Source organism: Rhinolophus hipposideros (assembly GCF_964194185.1).
Source record: "Rhinolophus hipposideros genome assembly, chromosome: 9".
In the NCBI taxonomy this organism is placed as follows: Eukaryota; Metazoa; Chordata; class Mammalia; order Chiroptera; family Rhinolophidae; genus Rhinolophus; species Rhinolophus hipposideros.
The window spans coordinates 18,683,883-18,703,125 of NC_138055.1; the positions used below are offsets into that span (position 1 = coordinate 18,683,883).

General features: G+C 37.8%; 1 protein-coding gene across 2 annotated transcripts in view; it reads left to right on the forward strand.

Annotated features, from left to right (window-relative positions):
• The first annotated feature begins 4,052 nt into the window (after positions 1-4,052).
• The window catches only part of BLTP3B (bridge-like lipid transfer protein family member 3B), a 79,914-nt gene continuing 64,723 nt past the window's right edge, over positions 4,053-19,243 (forward strand). Inside the window, exon 1 of one of the 2 annotated variants that reach the window (XM_081058521.1) lies at positions 4,053-4,345. In XM_081058521.1, coding sequence (XP_080914647.1) covers positions 4,302-4,345 — 44 coding nt within the window. In that variant the 5' untranslated portion in view covers positions 4,053-4,301. Of the gene's footprint in view, positions 4,346-13,814; positions 13,917-19,243 lie in introns of those variants that run through there. The other variant, XM_081058522.1, reaches the window with a different exon arrangement.

Below are 19,243 nucleotides of genomic sequence, written 5' to 3' on the forward strand. Positions count from 1 at the left end.
TGGTAGAATATGGGGTCTCTTCAGCCTCATTCCCTGCCATTGCTCATCCTGCGGTAGGATCCAACCACCCTTAATTACAAACATGCTGTTCCGTCAACCGCCTTGCTTTTTTTCCCTCACACTCACACTTCCCCAGTCTACTTGTGCTTCAAAACAGAGTATCTTACCTAAAACGGCTTCTCGACATTTGACACACTTCCTCTTGTTCCCGTTCATAAAATGAGGTGCTCCTATGTGTCTCTGTAATGTTCTGGGCTCACTTCCGTGTATCGTAATGGTAAAGAGAAGGAATTCTGGATTGGAATCCCGACTCTGCTACAAAATGTCTGTGTAATCTTGGGCGATGAAGATGATAGTGATTAATACACAGTCGGCGCTTAATGTGTGTGGGTAAACAGTTCTAAGAGCTTTACATGTGTTAAGTAATTTAGTCATTACAATTCGTGAAGTAAGTACCTATTACTGAAATCAAAGACATGGTGGTTAAGAGTACAGTCTCTGAATTCAAACTCCTAGCTCAAATACTGGATTTGCTACTAGATGGCTGGGACAGGTTAGTTAACCTCTCTATGCTTTAGTTTCCTCACCTGTATAATGGAATGATATTAGTAACACCCTTCTGCAGAATTATTTTATGGAGGGTAAATGATGAAAGTCAAGTACCTGGTAGTAATTATCGTCGTCATCTTTTTAACGTATGATCATTCTCTGTTAACTTGCATAATATGGCAAACTCCCTGAAGTCAGACACTCTTTTCTTTTTGTGTCTATAACACTTCGTATCAAAACCAGTCATTGGATGTCCAAAATTATGTCCAATTTTAGTCATTCTGTTTTCTCTAATATTAAATCAATACGATCCCTTACTACAAACATGTAAAGAATATTTTATAAATCTTACATCATAGAACAGCCATCATTTCTATTCATCTCTTTCAAAATACATTCTTTCAATCCCATCGCTCCTTCTGGTTATCATCCCTTTCACATTTAAGTTTCTCTTTTTGCTGTCCTTTACATGCTCCTTTATCAGGATCATTTTTGTTCTTGGCTTCAGCTATCATTAAATACGGATAAATCCTAAAGCAGAATTTCCATTTCCACTGTAACCTGAATGTTTCTACCCAGATATGCTGAGATAATCTTAAAAGCAACAAATCCCAAACTGAATTTTATCTCCAAAACTTCTAATTCTACTTATACTACTTATCTTTATTAGTGATCTGTCCCAATATCCACACAATGCTCCAAGCTAGAAGAAATCTCAACTACCTTCAACTCCAATCCTTGACTGAATCTCTAGACTCTGTCCTTGTCCTTTCATCTCTATTGATAACTGCTTTATTTCTCACCTGAAAATGCCACTGCTTTCTCAGTGCCCTTCCTGCCTCCATTCTCTTCTCATTATGACCTATCCTCTGTACTGGGCACCTAATTATTAGCAGACAGTTTTCTAAATCATAAATCTGATCACCCTCCCCAAAAACACTCTCCAAAGAAGTCTTTCAGGGCTTGACATTGGCTATGAAATAATATGCATACATTTGCAATTTCACTTCCCTTCAACCCATCTCAAAGTGTGTGCTGGTAAATGTTTAACAACCCGATCTCCAGGAAATCAAGCCCTGATTTGTAGTGTTTGCCACTGTCTGTGATATAAATACTGCCACAATGGCTGATTTCAAGCTATATTGAAGTTACCAAACACAGAACACAGAGTTGGAAAGAGATGCACGCAATAGGTTCTTGTGAGCCGGTATGAGCCAGCTTCCGTTCAGACTGTTCAGTAAAAGTTCTGAGTCTATTCACTTCCTCCTCCCAGGTTTTAGCATAAATATCTCAAGCATATAAGTACTACTTTTCAGATATATTTTTTTGGCAATGTATAATTTTAAAGTAGTTAAAAATATGGTTTTGCTATAAATCCATGATGAACATATGCAACATATTTGTCATATTGAGTGAATAGGCTTCATACTCTATCTTGTTGGCTCTTACATTAATATGAGTTCATAAATCTTTGATGCATATTTATATATTTGTATTACAGTCATGTTTTTATCTTTTTGAAAATTTGATAATTAATTAGCAATTAACAAAAACAAATTAATTTTAAATACTGAATTTATGGTGGTTTTGTGACATTATGTGTTCTTTCAATCCAGGGAGTAAAATTAAAGTTACTACCATGTATTTTTTCAACGAAAATATACCATAACTACACTAACCTGTGGGATTTGTTGATACTTACTACTTTGAAAAGGAATGCACATTCTGTTCTAGCCACAACATTAGGCCAGTTGCTATTTAGAAGCCATGAACTTTTGACACTTCTGTCCTTTTTCATAACTGTGTTTCACCTGGCTGACACATTCTTTTCTGCCTAGTGAATTAATAATAATAGCTACCATTTTATTGTATTTGGAACTCTCTAAGTACTTTATCTTGATTAGCTTGGTTAATTCTCACAACAACCTTATGAAGGTAAATAGCACAAGGCTCCAGAGATTCTTTTCCCATGATCACACAGGAAAAAAAAAATCACATTCTTTCCTATGATCACATACCTAACTATCTACAGGGCTAGGTTTCCCGTCCAAGTCTTTAGTTTCAGGGCCCATTCTTTTGACACATTAAGCTGACATTTGCATCATTGAAATGATATCTCCACTATAAGTCTATCTCTGACTCAACCAGGTAGAATCACTCCCTCCTCTGTGTTCTCACAGCACTTTGTTCCTGTTTTTAATTATGTTAATGATAATAATAGCATTTATTAAGAGCTTGACATATGCTAGACATTCACTTTATATGCATCGTCTCATTTAATTCTCACAACATTCTGAGTTACCTACCATTACTCCAACAGTCATTATGTAGAGAGGCTGAGATTAAATAAGTTGCCCAAGTTTACGCAGCTACAAAGCGTCTGAACCAGTATTTGAAGCAGAGTCTAATGGCAGAGGCTCAAGGGCTCAGCACTAGCAATTGACCTTCTGTGCTGGGCTGTTCACTCTTTGATGGCAGAAACATTTGTTTGTTTTCGTTTAGGCAACCCTAGTTATTTGAATAGTGTCTAGTTTACAGTACATGATAAATATTAAATGAGTGAGTAGTCAATTCCGTTCTCTTCCAAAAGGGCCAGGTTGTTGGACTATGGGTAAAACTACCCCCTTTTCCCAACTCATACCCCCGCCTCTTCCCGACACATCTCTCAGAAGTCGTATAATTTCTTTTCCTCTTTTAGACATCACTGGGGGACCATTTTCACCTCTGAAAAATGTTGGTTTGGGGCAGGGTGGGGTGAAGGTGCGGAGCTGTAAATAGCTCCCCCTTGCTATTTCAAAAACTTCCTTTGAATAGAAATTTTTGAGTGAAATTTTACATCCTTATTGCGTTAGGTACAACCACCTAGTGAGGAGGAAAAGGTTGATATGCTTAACCTACTTTATAGATGATTAAAATGAGGTTAAACGTTATCAGGAAATTGTTTTCTGCAGATTACCACAGCTAGAAAAATACTGGAGCCAGGGCTTGAATTTAGGTCTTCTAACCCCCAGGTCCTATACTCCATTAGGGCCTGTTGTCAACTTTTTCTTCCCTTAGGATTGAAATCACCAGAGGAAGCATTATACAGCATTTCGCCAGGGGAAAGCAGAATATCTTAGCAAAGGAGAAGAAACTGAAGCAAGAACATGAAGGAAGCTGAGTAGATGAAGAGAGCAAAGAAAGCGGTTACGTTTGTGGAAGAAAATCTGAGGAAATAAAACAGTAGGATGTGAAAGGAGACTCAGTGAAGGAGGCAGGAACAAGTCCAGCGGTGGCGAGGGAGGACTAACGCCCAAGAAGGTCTTGGGATTGGGAGTGAAAGCGTCCAACAGCGTCTGAGCAAAGGAGGACCCGGCCCAAGGACTGAACGAGGACGGCGGACGCCTAACTTCCGCGTCTGCCGGAAGTCCGCGTGGCTCCGCCCCGCCCGCGCTCGCCCCGCCCCGAGCACGCCCACCCTGAGCTCGCCCCGCCTCCAGGCCGTAGCGCTCCTGCCCTCCCCCAGGTCTTTTAGGTGATGCTGCAGCCAAGATGGCGCTGGCGGCGGCGGTGGCGGCTTGAGCGCTATGTTCCCGCTCTTCGGCGGCAGCGGCGGCGCCTGTGGCCTCAGCCGGGGCCTCGGGTCTCTCCTGGACGTGAGCGCTCGGGCGCCTCTCCTCCGGCCGGGCTAACCCGGACAAAAAGGAGACGGCCCCAAAGAGAAGAGTTAGTGAGTAACGGAGAGAGAGCGCGGTGCCTCCCGCCCCGACACCATGGCTGGGCTCATCAAAAAACAGATCCTGAAACACCTCTCCAGGTCAGTGACAGCCTCGGGCGTGGGGGCCAGCGCACCTCCGCCGTAGTCGGCACCGGAGGCAGCGTGCAGCCTCCGGGACGGCGGAGACGGGCAGCCGTGCGAGAGGCGAGCCTCGGCGTCCCTGCTCCAGTCGGGGCAGGGGTCGCGCGGCCCCGGGTCTCCCGCCAGTGGTTGGCCTCCCGAGGCAGCCCCTGGACGGCTTCTCCCCGGCCTGCTCGCGGAGGAGCGTGGAGGGCGGCGGGCGGGGACGGCGGGCTCAGATCGCCCCCGACGCAGCGTCGGGGGGCGTCCGGGGAGCCCCTGTTGAGCGGGGCGGCGCGGAGGCTGGAGACGGCCCGGCGGCACCCGAGCGCCCGGGCTCCGTGGTCGGACGAACCTGAGCTCTGTGCTCGCCTCCCCTCGGAGCCGAGCGGTGCCGTTAGCCGAGGGCGTCGGGCGCAGTGTGGACTCCTCGGGCTGAGGCTTGTCGTAGCGAAATGTTAACCTGGTCATCGTTCTGCATTCACCCCGCCGTGCCGTCCGGCTCTGATGCGCTAGAGGGTGTGCCTGTGTGCACGGGTAAGATTTGTTTTAGGTAAATCACCAGAGTTCCCAGCTCTGGCAGTTTCTTTCTGGAGTCGTTTTAGCCCCAGGTCGTTCTTAGGAAACAGTTTTTGTGTGTGTGTGTGTGTGTGTGTGTGTTTGCTTTTTTAATCCGAGACCCGTCAAGTCAGGGAGTCAACATCTTTGGTGATGAACCCTCGAGTTGTCATTCTTTCCATTTCATAATGCGGTTTTAGTCAGAAACATGACTCAGTAAAGCTGGCAGTTTGCTGCTCCTGGCTTCTCCATATTTGTCTCAGACACGGGCTAAATGTAGGATCTTGTTTCCAAGTTGTTAACAGTGAATCCAAAGCGCTTGGTTATGACCCTTTTCTCTGTTACTTGTGAGTTGATGGTTAGTTTTTAAACTCATTTTAGGAAAAGGCTTGGGTATAATATACTTGTAAAGACAATTCTTCATTCTGCAGATCGTTGTATATACCACAGGTTATATATTGGGGAACAAAATCAATGTTTCTCTGATTCAGCAAATATTTTCCACACTTAATTGAATAAGACATAACATTGAATAAGACATAACAGTTTTTCAACGTAACAAATTATAGCGGCATTTGTGAATATACATTTTTTAAGTATCACTAATTGGAAAGTTTTTTTTTTAAATTGTACATATGGTCCATATGAATAACTTACTTTGGAAGAAGGTTTTATCTTTATTTTTAATCTATTATTTAGGTAAGATCTGACTTAGCAGATATCCTCTAGCCTTTCTCATACTCAGTTCCACAGAATCTTCAGACCTCAGAAAATGATTTGAATGTCTGTTTTCTTACTTTTCCAAGGATGATGGTACATAGATATTAATCGTTGTATTCTAGATGCATGGGAGGAAAGTTAATTCTATCAACGAACGTCTTAGGGCCTTAGAGTTTCTCTTGTAGAACAGTTGAGAAGGACTCAAAAATTAATAGGCAAGGTAATGGCTTACTTCACAAAATAAACAACACCCATATATTTAGAATTGAGTCCTTAGAATTATTTTCAAATCTGTGTGACTTCTAATATCTGTATTGTAAATAGTAATGAGGATTTTTTTTTAGAGCTGAGTGTTTGAAACACTTAAGTTTTTAATCATTTCATATTTCAAAACAACTCTGGTGACTTGAAGAGTATCAAAGTCATGTTCTTGATTAACTGCTGCTATTGCTGTTAACTTGATGGTGTTATAAATCTAAAGGAGACGGTAGGTGAAACAGGGTGGGTGTTGTGATAAACAATAGTTGTTCAAATAGGAATGAAGTTTTGAAATTACATGGGTCAAGATTGATTTTACAAATTTTCCAGTAATGAAGATGTCCCTATGTTGATGTAATCTTCTGGAATACAATTTAGTACGTTTTAAACAGGAAATACTTAGAACACGTTACTTTCCAATAGTAGACATTTCCTGTGGCCAGTGGCTGCAACCATGGCACCTTCTCAAAGGAGGCCTTACCTGGCCGCCCACACTGTTCTCGTAACATTCATCTTCATCTGTCACAATATGTATTGTTTGCTGTTTGTCTTCCCCGCTTGAATGTAAACCCCATGATGGTAAGGATTTTTGTTTTGATTCTAGCATAACGTACACTCAGCAACTGTTTTTTGAATGAATGGATGAATGGCACCAATCAACTGACTCTCTCCCTCATATTGCTATTTTTTTTTTTAACTGAGGCAATACAGTATGCCACCAATATTATCACATTTTACCCGTGGTGTTAGGAAGCAGTGGGTAATTGAATCATTGAGTAAATGTGCTTTTGGTGTCCTGGAAAGGAAGGACTAGGAACGTGATCATTTATGGGTGTATAGGGGATCTTCCTTTATAAGGGAGAAGGCTATCTAGGCGAAAACAGGAGGAAGAGAATGCATACTCTGAGCCTTGAGACTGGAGTGTGGTAAAATTGTAAGATTAAAGCCAGTGTTACCTGGATATAGGTGCTTGATAAACTGGTATATCGGAACAGTATGAAAGAGGAACTGTTCTTAAGAAATTAACAAATGCTTTGAGTAAATGCTGAACTATATGTGACACCTGTAAATCTATATACTTACTCCTTGCCTAATTGTTGTTTAGTTTGTGTCCCAAGCAACTCTTGCATTGTTTATAAAATTAGTTTGTGTACTTGGAACTAATCTGAAACTGATAGGGAGGGAGGGAGAGTGTGTGTGCACATTTGTGTAAGTGGTTGTGTGGGGTTGGAGTTGTTAATATTAAGAGAAGTGAAACAGGAAGTCTTTGAAGGAGAAATTACTCTGATCTTTCACACTGTAACAGGCACAGAATGTGCTTTGGAGGCTTTTCTAAAAGAGTGTTTTTTTTTCCGCAAGGGAATGGAAAGTTCTAAAGAAAAGTTAGAAGAAATATAAGAAAGAAAAGAAGAGGACGGGCTCCCTTTCAGCTCCAGGCCTCATTATCTGTTGCTGAGTGCGCGTACATGCGTGCTCAAGCAAAGGCAAACACGGGGCAATAGAAGCTGGAAGATGGGGTATATTTAAGTCAGGGCCTTCACAGGGGTAGGGAAGAGGCAGATACAGATGCTCCCTCTTCCCCTCCCCCCTTTCACTCTGGCCCAAGGAGACTATAATTGGCACAAAGTTTACTGGGGCGTGGGAGTTGGCAGGACAGACATACACCACACCTGAGTGGAGTCCTTGTGCAGTTTAAAGCGGTATTTCTCAACCAGGGGTGATTTTGTCCTTCCAGGGAGATTTGGCAATGTCTGGAGACATTTCTGATTGTCACAACTTGGGGGGATGGGTGGGCTAAGGGTACTGGCAATTCGTGGGTAGAGGCCAGGGCAGCTGCTAAACATCCTGCAATTCACAGCACAGTTTCCCACAACAAAGAATTATTTGGTCCAAATGTCAATAGTTGAGGTTGAGAAACTGGTTTAAAGTGTACACATGTGTGTCAGATGACTGAACTAGGGTTACGGTGCTAGTTAAGGTTATTTTGTCTACAAACAACAAAACCTGCTCTGTTTAACTTAGGTAGAAAGGTAAATGTAACAGAAAGCTATCCAGGTGGGTCACAGAATCAGGGGAAGGGCAGAAACCAGCCAATTCCCTAGAACCTCATTGGAAGAGTTCTTGGACCTCAGCACTATTGACATTTTGGACAAGATAATTCTTTGTTGTGAAGGGCTGCTCTGTACGTTGTGGGATGTTTAGCAACATCTCTGATCTCCACCCACTGGATATCCATCGCACTCCTACAGTCTTGACAGTGAATGTCTAAAGACGTTGCTAAATGTACCCAGGGGAGCAGAATCGCTCTTGATTGAGAACCACTGCTAAGGTGCTATCCCATCATCTCTCACAACTCTCAATCGGTGATCCTTCCTGTCAAGTTTCAGATTCCTGGGGGAGAGAACCTGTTTGGCCCACTTCTGTTTATCCATGGATCAATTGGCAATGGCAAAGGATTATACAGACAACAGATATGGTTATTGGGAGAACTAGTATTTTGAGTCAGGCTTGCTGCTCCATTTGGTATCATAGGCACTGAACTAAATTAGATTTCAGACGGCCTCATTTGCTATGTTAGGGAAATTGAACTTCATCCCAGGAGGTGACTGACCGCTAATAAAGAATTCCAGACAAAAGGAGGACACGATCACTAAAGATGTCTGGATATCAGTTTTATTTTTGAAGTCCAGGGTTCAGGAGCATTTGTCCGGGGTGGGTATAGAGTCTACAGAAGGGCTGTGATTAACTTAATTAGAAAAGTAATGCATTGGAAAGATCCCACAGAATTTATGAGAAGGTTAGAAAAGCAGACTTGGAAAGGAACTGGATCCAACTGGCTCCAAGGATCTAGGTAGGAGAAATTACTTGACTGTTTTAACAAGTCATGTTCCCTAAACTATGACTAAGGGGAAGGAACATATAGAAAGTGAGGGTGGTCTAGGAAATTGCTAAATATTTGGGATACTTGTCAAGGAGATTAGGAAGTGCTGACCACTTGCAAGATATATTGTGACTGAATGGCAAAGAGATGATAATTTAGAATGCCTCACCATGTGTTGATGGGGTGGTTTAGGTTGCATAAGAATCGTCCAAGGATTAGAAATTTTATCTAGGTGGAAGAGCAGTTGAGAAAAACAAATGAAAGAACTGGAAGGATTGGAGGTTTTGTCTGAAAGTGTCACATTGAAGTTTAATATTTTAGTGGTAGAATAGGCCAAGCTTAGGACAAAATGTCAGATAGGGCAATGGAAGTGAATTGCTGAAGTTAAGGTGCATGTAATTGGAGATAAATACTGCTAGGTCTATAATTGGTTCTGTACTTGGCATTCTGAAAAGGAAATACAACATAGATTAGACTGTCGGAAATTATTTTCTCAAATGATAATTTTATATAATTATCGATAGGCTCATTATTTACATCGTTCACTTTCATGGTAAAGCTCAATCAATAAATTTTAAGTTTATGTATATCAGGTCTTGAGCACTTGGCATTAGAGATGCAAAGATGGGTAAGATATGGTCTCGGCTCTTGGGAAACTTCAGTAACTCCCATTCTGGCATAAGACGCAGGAATAGGATCACTAAATGTAACCTATTTCTAGAGCTATATTGCCATTGAAATTTGCCAGATTTGTTTTACTTGGATTAGGCAACTGGGAAAAGATTGAGTTAAATGCTACCTTTTAGGATTATACATAAATTTACTTTTATAAATTTGGGGATTTTTTTTTTAAAGTAACGTTGGTTACTTAAATTGACAGTATTATTTTTAAAATAATCTTGATAATGTTGGTTTTGACATTAGATATACTAGTCATTTATTAAACAAATATTTACTGAGTGCTACTTTGTGCCAAGTACTGGTCCATAGGGCTGGGGCAAAAATCCCTGCCCTCCATGGAGTTTATATTTTAAGAATAGGAGGCTGATAGTGAATAACTAAATAAGCGAAGTACATTGTATCAGTTTGTGATAAATGCTACTGAAAAAAAAATAAGGAAAGCAAGTAGGAAGTGCAAGGTCGTAGGGATTTGGTTTGCAATTTTCAATCTGTTGATTCCAGAAGCCTTACTTGAGAAGGTGATCTTTGAAAAGGGATCTGGGAGAGAGCTGTTGGAAGCAAATGCAGAGATCCAGAAGTGGGGAAGCTTGTTTGTTATTGTTGAAATATGTTTGAGCCACTGATACAGGTAAATTGGAAGAGGAGTGAAGTGAGTAGAGAAAGATGAGATCAAAGGCCAGATGTTGTGGGGCCTTGTAATGACTTGGCTTTTACTTGAATGAGATTGGAATCCACTGGAAGGCTTGGAGCCAAGGATCACACTGCAGCCATGTGGGAAAGAAATAATAGGAAGGCAAGGGCCCAATTAGCAGTGTTAACTATCCAGGTGAGAAAGATACTGGCTTGGACTTGCGTGGATGCAGTGCGTTGTTGATATCATCAGGTTTTAGATGTATTTGGAAGGTGGAGCCACAGGATTTGCTGACAGATAAAATGTGATTGAGACAGACAGCAGTAATGGATGACTCCAAAGTTTTGACATAAGCAACTAGCAAGGTGAAGTTGCTGTTCACTGCGTTGGAGAAGACTGCAGGAGGAGCAGTTGAAGAAGAAGATCAAGAGTTGGTTTTGGGTACATTGATTTGGATGCCTGTTAGATATCATGGAGATCCCTTTCACTTGTGAACTAATTTAGACCGGCAACAACAATGTCAGTGCTTTTTATGTGGTTATCCTTTGGTTTATGGAATACATGCTTACAGCAGAGTGAATTATGAGTTGAATTTTAGGGGGTGGATTTTTTTTTTATATTAGGTTCACTATATAGAAGCATCTGAAATCAAACAGGTGCCCATTTCTTTCACATTAATTTCCAAATATATCAGATATTGATTCTTGCAAAAGTTACTTTCAGAAGATTGATTTGAAAACTTTAGTTGAAAAAGGGGTTGCATAAATCATAGACCGTTAATTTATTTTGGTCCATTGGTTATTGTAGTATCATCATCCTAGAACCAGAAGGGATTTGTTCCTGTTTTTGAATAGGAAATTACTGAAACATTGAGATTTGTCACTTGCCCAAGGTTAAGGTTTGACACGTAGTGTTAAGTGGTTAAGTCACTAATCCAGCACCCCTTTAATTTTATTTTTCTACGCTGCCTGCTCAGGCTGCTGTTCCCACTTAATGGCTTGGTTTTCTTTTACTCAGTTTTCAACGTTTCCCTTATTACTCTTACGGTGTTTAACTATCTTGCTGCAGTATCCCTTAAGGGATTCTTTTATTACTTGGGAATCTTTTGACTCAGCAGTTCTTTGAAATTGTGGAAGCACAATTTCTCCATCCATTTTTTATTTGCATCATTTTTTTTTGCAATATTACTTTTTGCAATATTTAACTTTGTCTTAATACTGCAGTTTCTGGTCTAAACATTTTCCTTAATAAGTTGATCTCTTATCAATTACACATGTTTTAAATTCTGTGTATTATATTACCTAGGATGAGTAATTTAATATTGTTATTAAATATTAGTATTTAATCAGTTGGTATTAGTGACTAGAGCTCAGATCGAATGTAAGTTACAAGAAGACTTAATGATTATTTCCATGAGTGAAATATGCAGCATTAGACTTGTTACTGGTCTGTCTAATAATTCACTGACTTATTTTGAGACTTCTCCTAGATAAAATGAATGTTGTGTATAAATTTTGAATCACTATTACATTAGTCTATCTTTTAAGACTTAATTTTAGCTATATGTATACATACTCTTTTTCTACCCCAAAATACTATTAAGAAAGGGATGGATCTCTGGCTTCTTTTTGCCACTGCTACCTTTTGTAGTTTTATTGTTAGGAATTTATATTTAGGGATAAACTTAATAATACTAGAAAATTCAGAGATTTTAAAACTTGGTAAAACTATGTTTTTAGATATTAAATTGAGTTTCTGTTCCAAATTTTTCTTCTGCTGTGATGCTTTATATGTAAATGAAATGTACTATAAGAAGAGGCATCTATAATATATGATATTTATCTTATCTTTAAGGAATATTTTAAGTATGATTATCCTCATTGATAAGTCATTTGTTTTTTCTACCAATACGTAAAGAAAGTTCCATAAGATATATAAGTAAAATTAAGAGCTAGGAATGTCTTCCGGAAACAATATGGTAGATGTAAGTAGCATTCAAGTTAGAATATAAGTTTTATGAGAGAGGCACAAAGTACTTACTATATGCAACTTGAACAGCAGTAGAGACAATGAGACAGAGGTAGTCTAAGTCTCAGAGAAACTTACAAAAAAATACTGAATTAAAAAAGCACATAAACAACAGCTTAGTCATATAAAATGGATAATTTTAAATCTGTTTTCTCTCACTATAGCATGCACACCAAGGGAATATTTAATGCAAGTATTTAGAGAAGTTTAGGGTAATTTAGGTCCTCCAAATTTGGCTGCAATTTTATTTTTCACTGTTTTTCAATATTAGATTTCTCCCACCCCTTCTTTTCCCTACCTTTTGTTTTATTTCCTGCAGCCAGATTGTCTGCATACCTTCATGACAGCGCATCCCTCGGACGCTTCATTTTACTTGTACATCTCCCCTAGTCAACTTTAACTAGGCCAGTCTTCACGGGTCATCTTCATTTTGAACTCCTTTAGGTCTTAAAATACATGGTTTTATTAAAGAAAAGTTTCATGTTTGTTAGTTCTGTAGAGTGTCATCTCTTTAAGGGCAGAAGCCCCCTGATAGGCTCTGTGCTTGTCTTGTTTGCCATTGTGCTTGAGCATCTGCCGCAGAATTCTGGTACAGACCGTGTTTCCCTGAAAATAAGACCTAGCCGGACCATCAGCTCTAATGCATCTTTTGGAGCAAAAATTAATCTAAGACCAGGTATTATATTATATATTATATATTATATGTTATATGTTATATGTTATATATTATATAAGACCTGGTCTTATTTTAACATAAGACCGGGTATTACGTTATATTACATTACATTACATTGTATTATATTTTTAAGATAAGACCTGGCCTATATTATATTGTTAAGATTATATTGTTAAGATAAAACCGGGTCTTATATTAATTTTTGCTCCAAAAGACGCATTAGAGCTGATGGTCTGGCTAGGTCTTTTTTTCGGGGAAACATGGTAGTAGTTGTTCAGAAACACTTTTAGCTGACTGGAGAAATCAATGTATACTACATTAGCCTTCACAGAATACATTGATCCTGAATCCATTTTTGGCTGGTTTAAAAAGTTGACTCATATCCAAAAAACTTAGGTTAAAAACCCTTTTCCTGATAAATACTGTAGTTCTCCGGTTTACTTTCGAGAATATAGATACAGCTTATTAGTGGATCTCTCTTTGGTTTGTAGGTTGCTTTTCATAGGTAACTTTACTCTGGTATTCTCTGTGAAATGAAATGAGGATAATAGTTGTAACTGGGACTTTTGGCATTAAATTGACAATTTGTATTTGTAGATTGTTTAACTTTTAAGAGTGCTTGTTCTAATTGGCTTCATTTAATGTTGAATTATACAGTTCAGTTTTTGTATAACTTGTACAATATAGCTATCTCATTTTTGCTAAGTAGCATTTTAATATAAAAAATTTGAAATACATATTAATTTAGTACATTAGTAGTAATTCCAGTGGTAGAGAGAATGAAGAAATCATAGACCGTTAATTTATCTTAGAATTTGAGCAGTCTGCCTTTAGTTCATTCAGTGTGAAATAACAACTGTATTTTTTAAAAGTGACTCATAGCTAAATATTTTTATCATATCATTCCTCTCCTCTTCCTTCCCTTAAACTTGCTCCCATCTGTGTCCCCTGTGTACCCATTCCCTGCAGCGATCCCTGCTGGCTGTGGTGGAGATTGGTGTGCTGTGAATTTCATAATCACCCAAATGAGTACCAGAGGAGTCTAAGAAACCCTGGCAACTGACTACTTGCTTTCACCAGGAATAGGGACCTTTTGTCTGAAATTTCCTGCCCTCAGGTAATACTTCTATTCCCCATCGTTTTGTTTTCTTCCTATAAATGCAAGCACTTTTATGCCCCACAGAAAGATACTTAGAGAATAATTTCTAATTCATACTGTTTTAGTCAGATACCGATTTCATTTTTGTTTTTTAACTGTGTGGCTACAGACTCAAGCAATTCCTCTCTTCGAATGTCTTTTCTAATATATGAGGTTTGGCAGTGCACTTCTGCTTAAAATCAGCTCTTCCTGATGTTGCCCAAAGAGATTTTATAACTTAGAGTCAGCTATTTAGAAATAGTAATTAGCATTTGATCTATTATGGGTAAGAGTTCATAATCTATGATTACTGAGGCTTGAAGGCTCTTGGTAAAGAGGGTATTTTGATCAGTTCTCTCACTGAAGGACTTCAGAGTTTATTTTGTGTACTTAATGTTAATTATAATCTTTACCAAAGAGATTGAAATGACTCTCGTGAACAGCAGTGAAAATAGGATTCATTTTTTAAAAATGTAGGGCTTCCCACCCCATTCTTCTCCTCTCCTCTCCCCTTTTCTAAAATTCATTATCAGGAAAAACACTTACATTGTAAAACAAGATTTTTGTGGAAATGGCACTGAATTTCTTTTAACTTAGAACTCGATGAAAAACCTAGAAACACGTGTTAGTGAATACTTCTAATGCTTGGAAAATATATCCACATAAATACTTTGAACCTATGCTAAAAGTCTAGTAAGAAATCGTTCTTTAAAGACTGACCATGAATGGAATTGTGCAACGCATTACATACTTACCCTAGGAGTAACAGGACAATTGATAAACAGGTTGGCCATATATTAGCTAGCAATTGTGTAGGTACGATGATGTAAGTAAGTACTGTTTTTCGGTATTCTTGTCTGCCTTGGTTCCATACCGTCATTTGGGTATCTGGATCTCTATCAAAATTGCTAAGGGAAAGATGCCAAGCTTTAACCTTAGGTAGACCATTCGTGAAACCATTGAGATTCTCTCTAGGATATGGATAAGTAAGGTCTTTTGTTTATAATGGCATTCGAGGATGGTTCTGATTTTGTATGTACCTCTAGCAAATCCTCTGGGACCTTTGCACCTGAAGTCTAGTCATAGCTATAACCCTTTGCTTTTTCTAGATTGTACCTCCTTATGTCTGTTTTTGACCTGGTTTGTGCTTAGCCTGTGGAAGATGAGGTGTTGGATTTTATTCTAAATTGAAACAGCTGTCCATGCCTTTATTCAAGTCACCTACCAAACTTAATTTCTTTTTCTTTACTTTCTCGTTTTAATCAATTATGATTCCTTTTTATTTAAATAACTCTTGAATTCCTTTTTTTCTCCTGAACCTAGCACATAGCATATTGCTTGGCACAAAGTAGGTATCAATAAGATTTAAATATCTCTGTTGTCACTACCCAGATTTAACTCATAATTTCTTGTGTCAGTTGTTGCAATTAATTCTCATTTCCTTCTAGTCTCATACTGTTTTCCATCCTTGGCACTGTTACCAGAGAGATCTTTCCAAAATGATAATCTTATCATTTGATTTCTTGGTAAAAAAATCTTTTAATGTCTCATATTTAAGCTTTTTTAAAAAAAAAGTTTGTTTATAACAGTAGAATTTTTTTTTATCCAAAGAAATATTAAAATAGTACTTCATTGCATAAAATAGACAAAAGTAGAGCTTCTCTAGTTGAATCAGTAATTAAGGGGGTCAGCTGTCATATCTTTTCCGTTTTTCTTTCTTCTATATGCATTGAATCACGAGCAGTCTTTTTAGTGGCACTGTGGGAATGATGCTCACGTGTAGGATGAAACCCACATTTCTTGACATGGGATAATGAGTCCTTCATGATCTGGCTTCATGATCTGGCTTCATACCATCTTTCAAGGCTTATCATTTTCCAAACTACCCGATGCCTTATACTTCATCTTTGCCTACTCTTTGTGATCATGTAACCTTGAACATGCTTCTGCTATGCTTGACATGTCCTCCTCTGCCTTATTTACTGGGCAAAAACTCTTAAAAACATCTCAAGTGCTGCCTCCTCCATGAAACCTTCCTGAAGCAGTATTCTTTTTAACAGAATTGATCACCTCTTCCCTTGTGCCTCCATCTTATCCTACTCTTTATTGTCTCACAGTGCCTGGCACATAGTAAGACCTTAATGTACTGCGATGATTCGGTTGTGTGCTTGTCTTTAATGATAAACTGAGGTCTTTGAAATTGAATTATGTCTTATTTATTAAGTTACCCAAGAGCCTAATCGGTTCTCAAGATTTGCCATGAAGGATGTATGCATAGTCGTGTCATATCTTCCAATGTTTCAACAAAATTCAGAAACCCAGATTTCAGTGTAAGGTTCACCCATTTTAAATGTTAGCAACATCAGGTGTTTTTTTTTAAACATTGCAGGCCAGACAAAACATAAGTGGGTAAAATGTAGCTTACAGGCTGCCAATTTACAACCTCTTTCATTCTTTAAATGTTTTTGTAGAAAAACTGGTTAGACAAGAATGGTTGATTTTTCTTTACATGCTTATTACAAAAATAACCAAGTCAAACAAACTGTAAATTGAGAATGCTCAAAAACAAAAGATTATGTGCATACCTTTCTTGATCCTTGTTCCATTAACACTGTAGGTTTCATTAAAAAAATAACAACATTTATGCCTTAAATATTTAATGAGCCTCACAAATTGACCTTGAGAGCTCCTTGAGGGTGAGAATTGCCATAGATTCGTATAATGCTTACTAAATGTTCAGTAAATATTGTTGAATTGAACATTGATCAATATGATAATACAATGGCACTTGATCCTAAAATACCTTTCAAGTTAAAATTGTACAAATGTACTTACAGTTTTGGCTCTGCCTTAGAGTGACCTTGAGCGGTTGACTTAACCCCTCTGGGCTTCACCTTCTCTACCATAAAATGAGGACTTTGGGTTAGAGGAACTTGTCAGGTGCTAAAATTCTGAAATTATTTTATATTCTTTGCTAGTATGAGGGCTGCCTGTGGCTTTACTCAGATTTTTTTACTTGGCTTAATAAAACCGTTTCTAGTATCTTTGTATGACAAATGCAGTGGTGTAGTTTTCACAAAGCCATGGTTCAAATACCTTAAAAATTCTTATTCCTTTGTATTTTATTGAGTTAACTAGTCCATTCCTTTTCTTTTTCTTTCTGTTTTTCCTTTTTAATAGGAGTTTATTTGAGCCTAACTGATGACGTACCTTTTTTATTGAGGTATACATACACCTACATGTTTATATAGGTGAGTGTGTGTATGTTTGTATATATCAAAATGTGCTCATGACAGATTACTCTTTTGGGGAGAACATTCCCAATATACAGAGTTTGTTTGGCTTAATTATTTTTATAATATGCAAGTAAAGAAAATCAGCCAATCTTGTATAACCAATTATATATACATGGGATTTAAATAGCTTTATTGAAATATGATTGATTTGTAGGTAATCAACTACACATAATAAAGGTATACAATTTGATGAAATTTTGACATATGCCCTCAGAAGTTTTCTCACGCCCCTTTGTAATTCTCTCCCTTCCCTTTGTAATTCTCTCCCTCCTCCCCTCTTGCCTTGTCCGTTATTATTATGTGATCTATTTTATTCCACTTGGATTAATTTGCATTTTTCCAGAATTTTATATAAATGAAAAAGCATACTTTTTTTTTCTGGCTCTTTCCCTCAGCGTAATTATTTTACAATTAATCTATTTTGGTTTTATGCATTCTCTGTTATTGTCGAGTATATTGTATTGTGGATATGCTACAACGTGTTGATCCATTCACTTGTTGATGGTCATTTCGGTTGTTTGGTTATTACAGATAAAGCTGTTATGAGCATTCACATATGAGTCTTTGTGAACACATAGCTCTTCATTTCTCTTGGGTAAATATCTAGTAAAATGATTGGGTTTATATGTGGGTACATACATAACTTTTTAAGAAACTGCTGAAGAGCTTTCCAGTCTTAAAAGTGGTTGCAAAGTGTGCATTTTATATTCTCACCAGCCAGTGTAAGAGACTTCCAGTTGCTTCATAACTTCACCAATACTCAGTATGGTCAGTCTTTTTAATTTTACCAATCTTAGTGGGGAAGTAGAGGTATCTTATGGTGGTTTTTAATCTGCAGTTCCTGATTGACTAGTGATGTTGTATGTGTTTCTTTCATGTGCTTATCTACCATCTATACGTCTTTTTTGGTTTGAAGTTCTGTTTAAATCTTCTGCCTATTTTATTAATGGATTGTCTTATTTTTGAGTTGTAAGTGTTCTTTATATTGTGTTGATACAAGTTCTTTTTCAAATATGTTTTATAAATATTTTCTCCCAGTCTGTTGTCCTTTAGTAACAGAGTCTTCTGATGGGCACAATTTTTAATTTTGAAAAAGTGTAATTTGTTGATTTTTTCTTTTATGATTTGTGCATTGTTTTGTTGCATTAAAGATATCTTTGCCGAGCTCAAGATCCCCAAGATTTTCTCCAATATTTTCTTACAGAAATTTTATAATTTCAGTTTTTAGAGTTCAGTCTGTGATCCATTTAGAGTTAACTTTTTGTTTCTAGTATGAAGTAAGTGTTAAGGTTTACTTTATTTTTTTTTTTGCATATAGCTGTACAATTGTTCCAACACAATTTATTGAAATATTATCTTTTTCTCATTAAATTGCTTTTGCACCTTTGTTGAGAATTAACTGACTATAAATTTGGGTCTATTTCAGGACTCTGTATTTTGTTCCGTTGTCTGTCTTTATACCAATATCAGACTGTCTTTATTACTGTAGCTTTTTGATAAGCCTTAAAATTGGTGATGCAAGGCCTCCAACTCTGTTTCTCTTTTTTAAAGTTATTTTGATTCTGTAAGTCTTTCACATTTTCAAATACGTTTTAGAATTAGCTTGTCATTTCTACCAAAAGCCTTCTGGGTGTTTACTTGGGATTTATATATAAATCTATTTGGGAAAATTTGACATCTTAATAAAAAGGACATTGGGTAAAAAACTGATCTACCTATATGTTTTATTTCTCCACTTATTTATGTCTTTACTTTCAGCAACATTTTGTAGTTTTCATTATATAGGTCTTGCACACCTTTAGTGAGATTTATCCCTAAAAATTTCATACTTGCTTTGCTAATATAAGTTACTTTTAAATTTCAGTTTGCAATTGTTTGTTGCTAGAAGTGTAGAAACACAATTGATATTTTCATTGCATTTTCTGTTGATTGAAATTTATATATAATAAAATGGATAAACCTTCCAGATGCAGCTCAGTGATTTTTTAAAATAAGATTTATAGAAAAGTT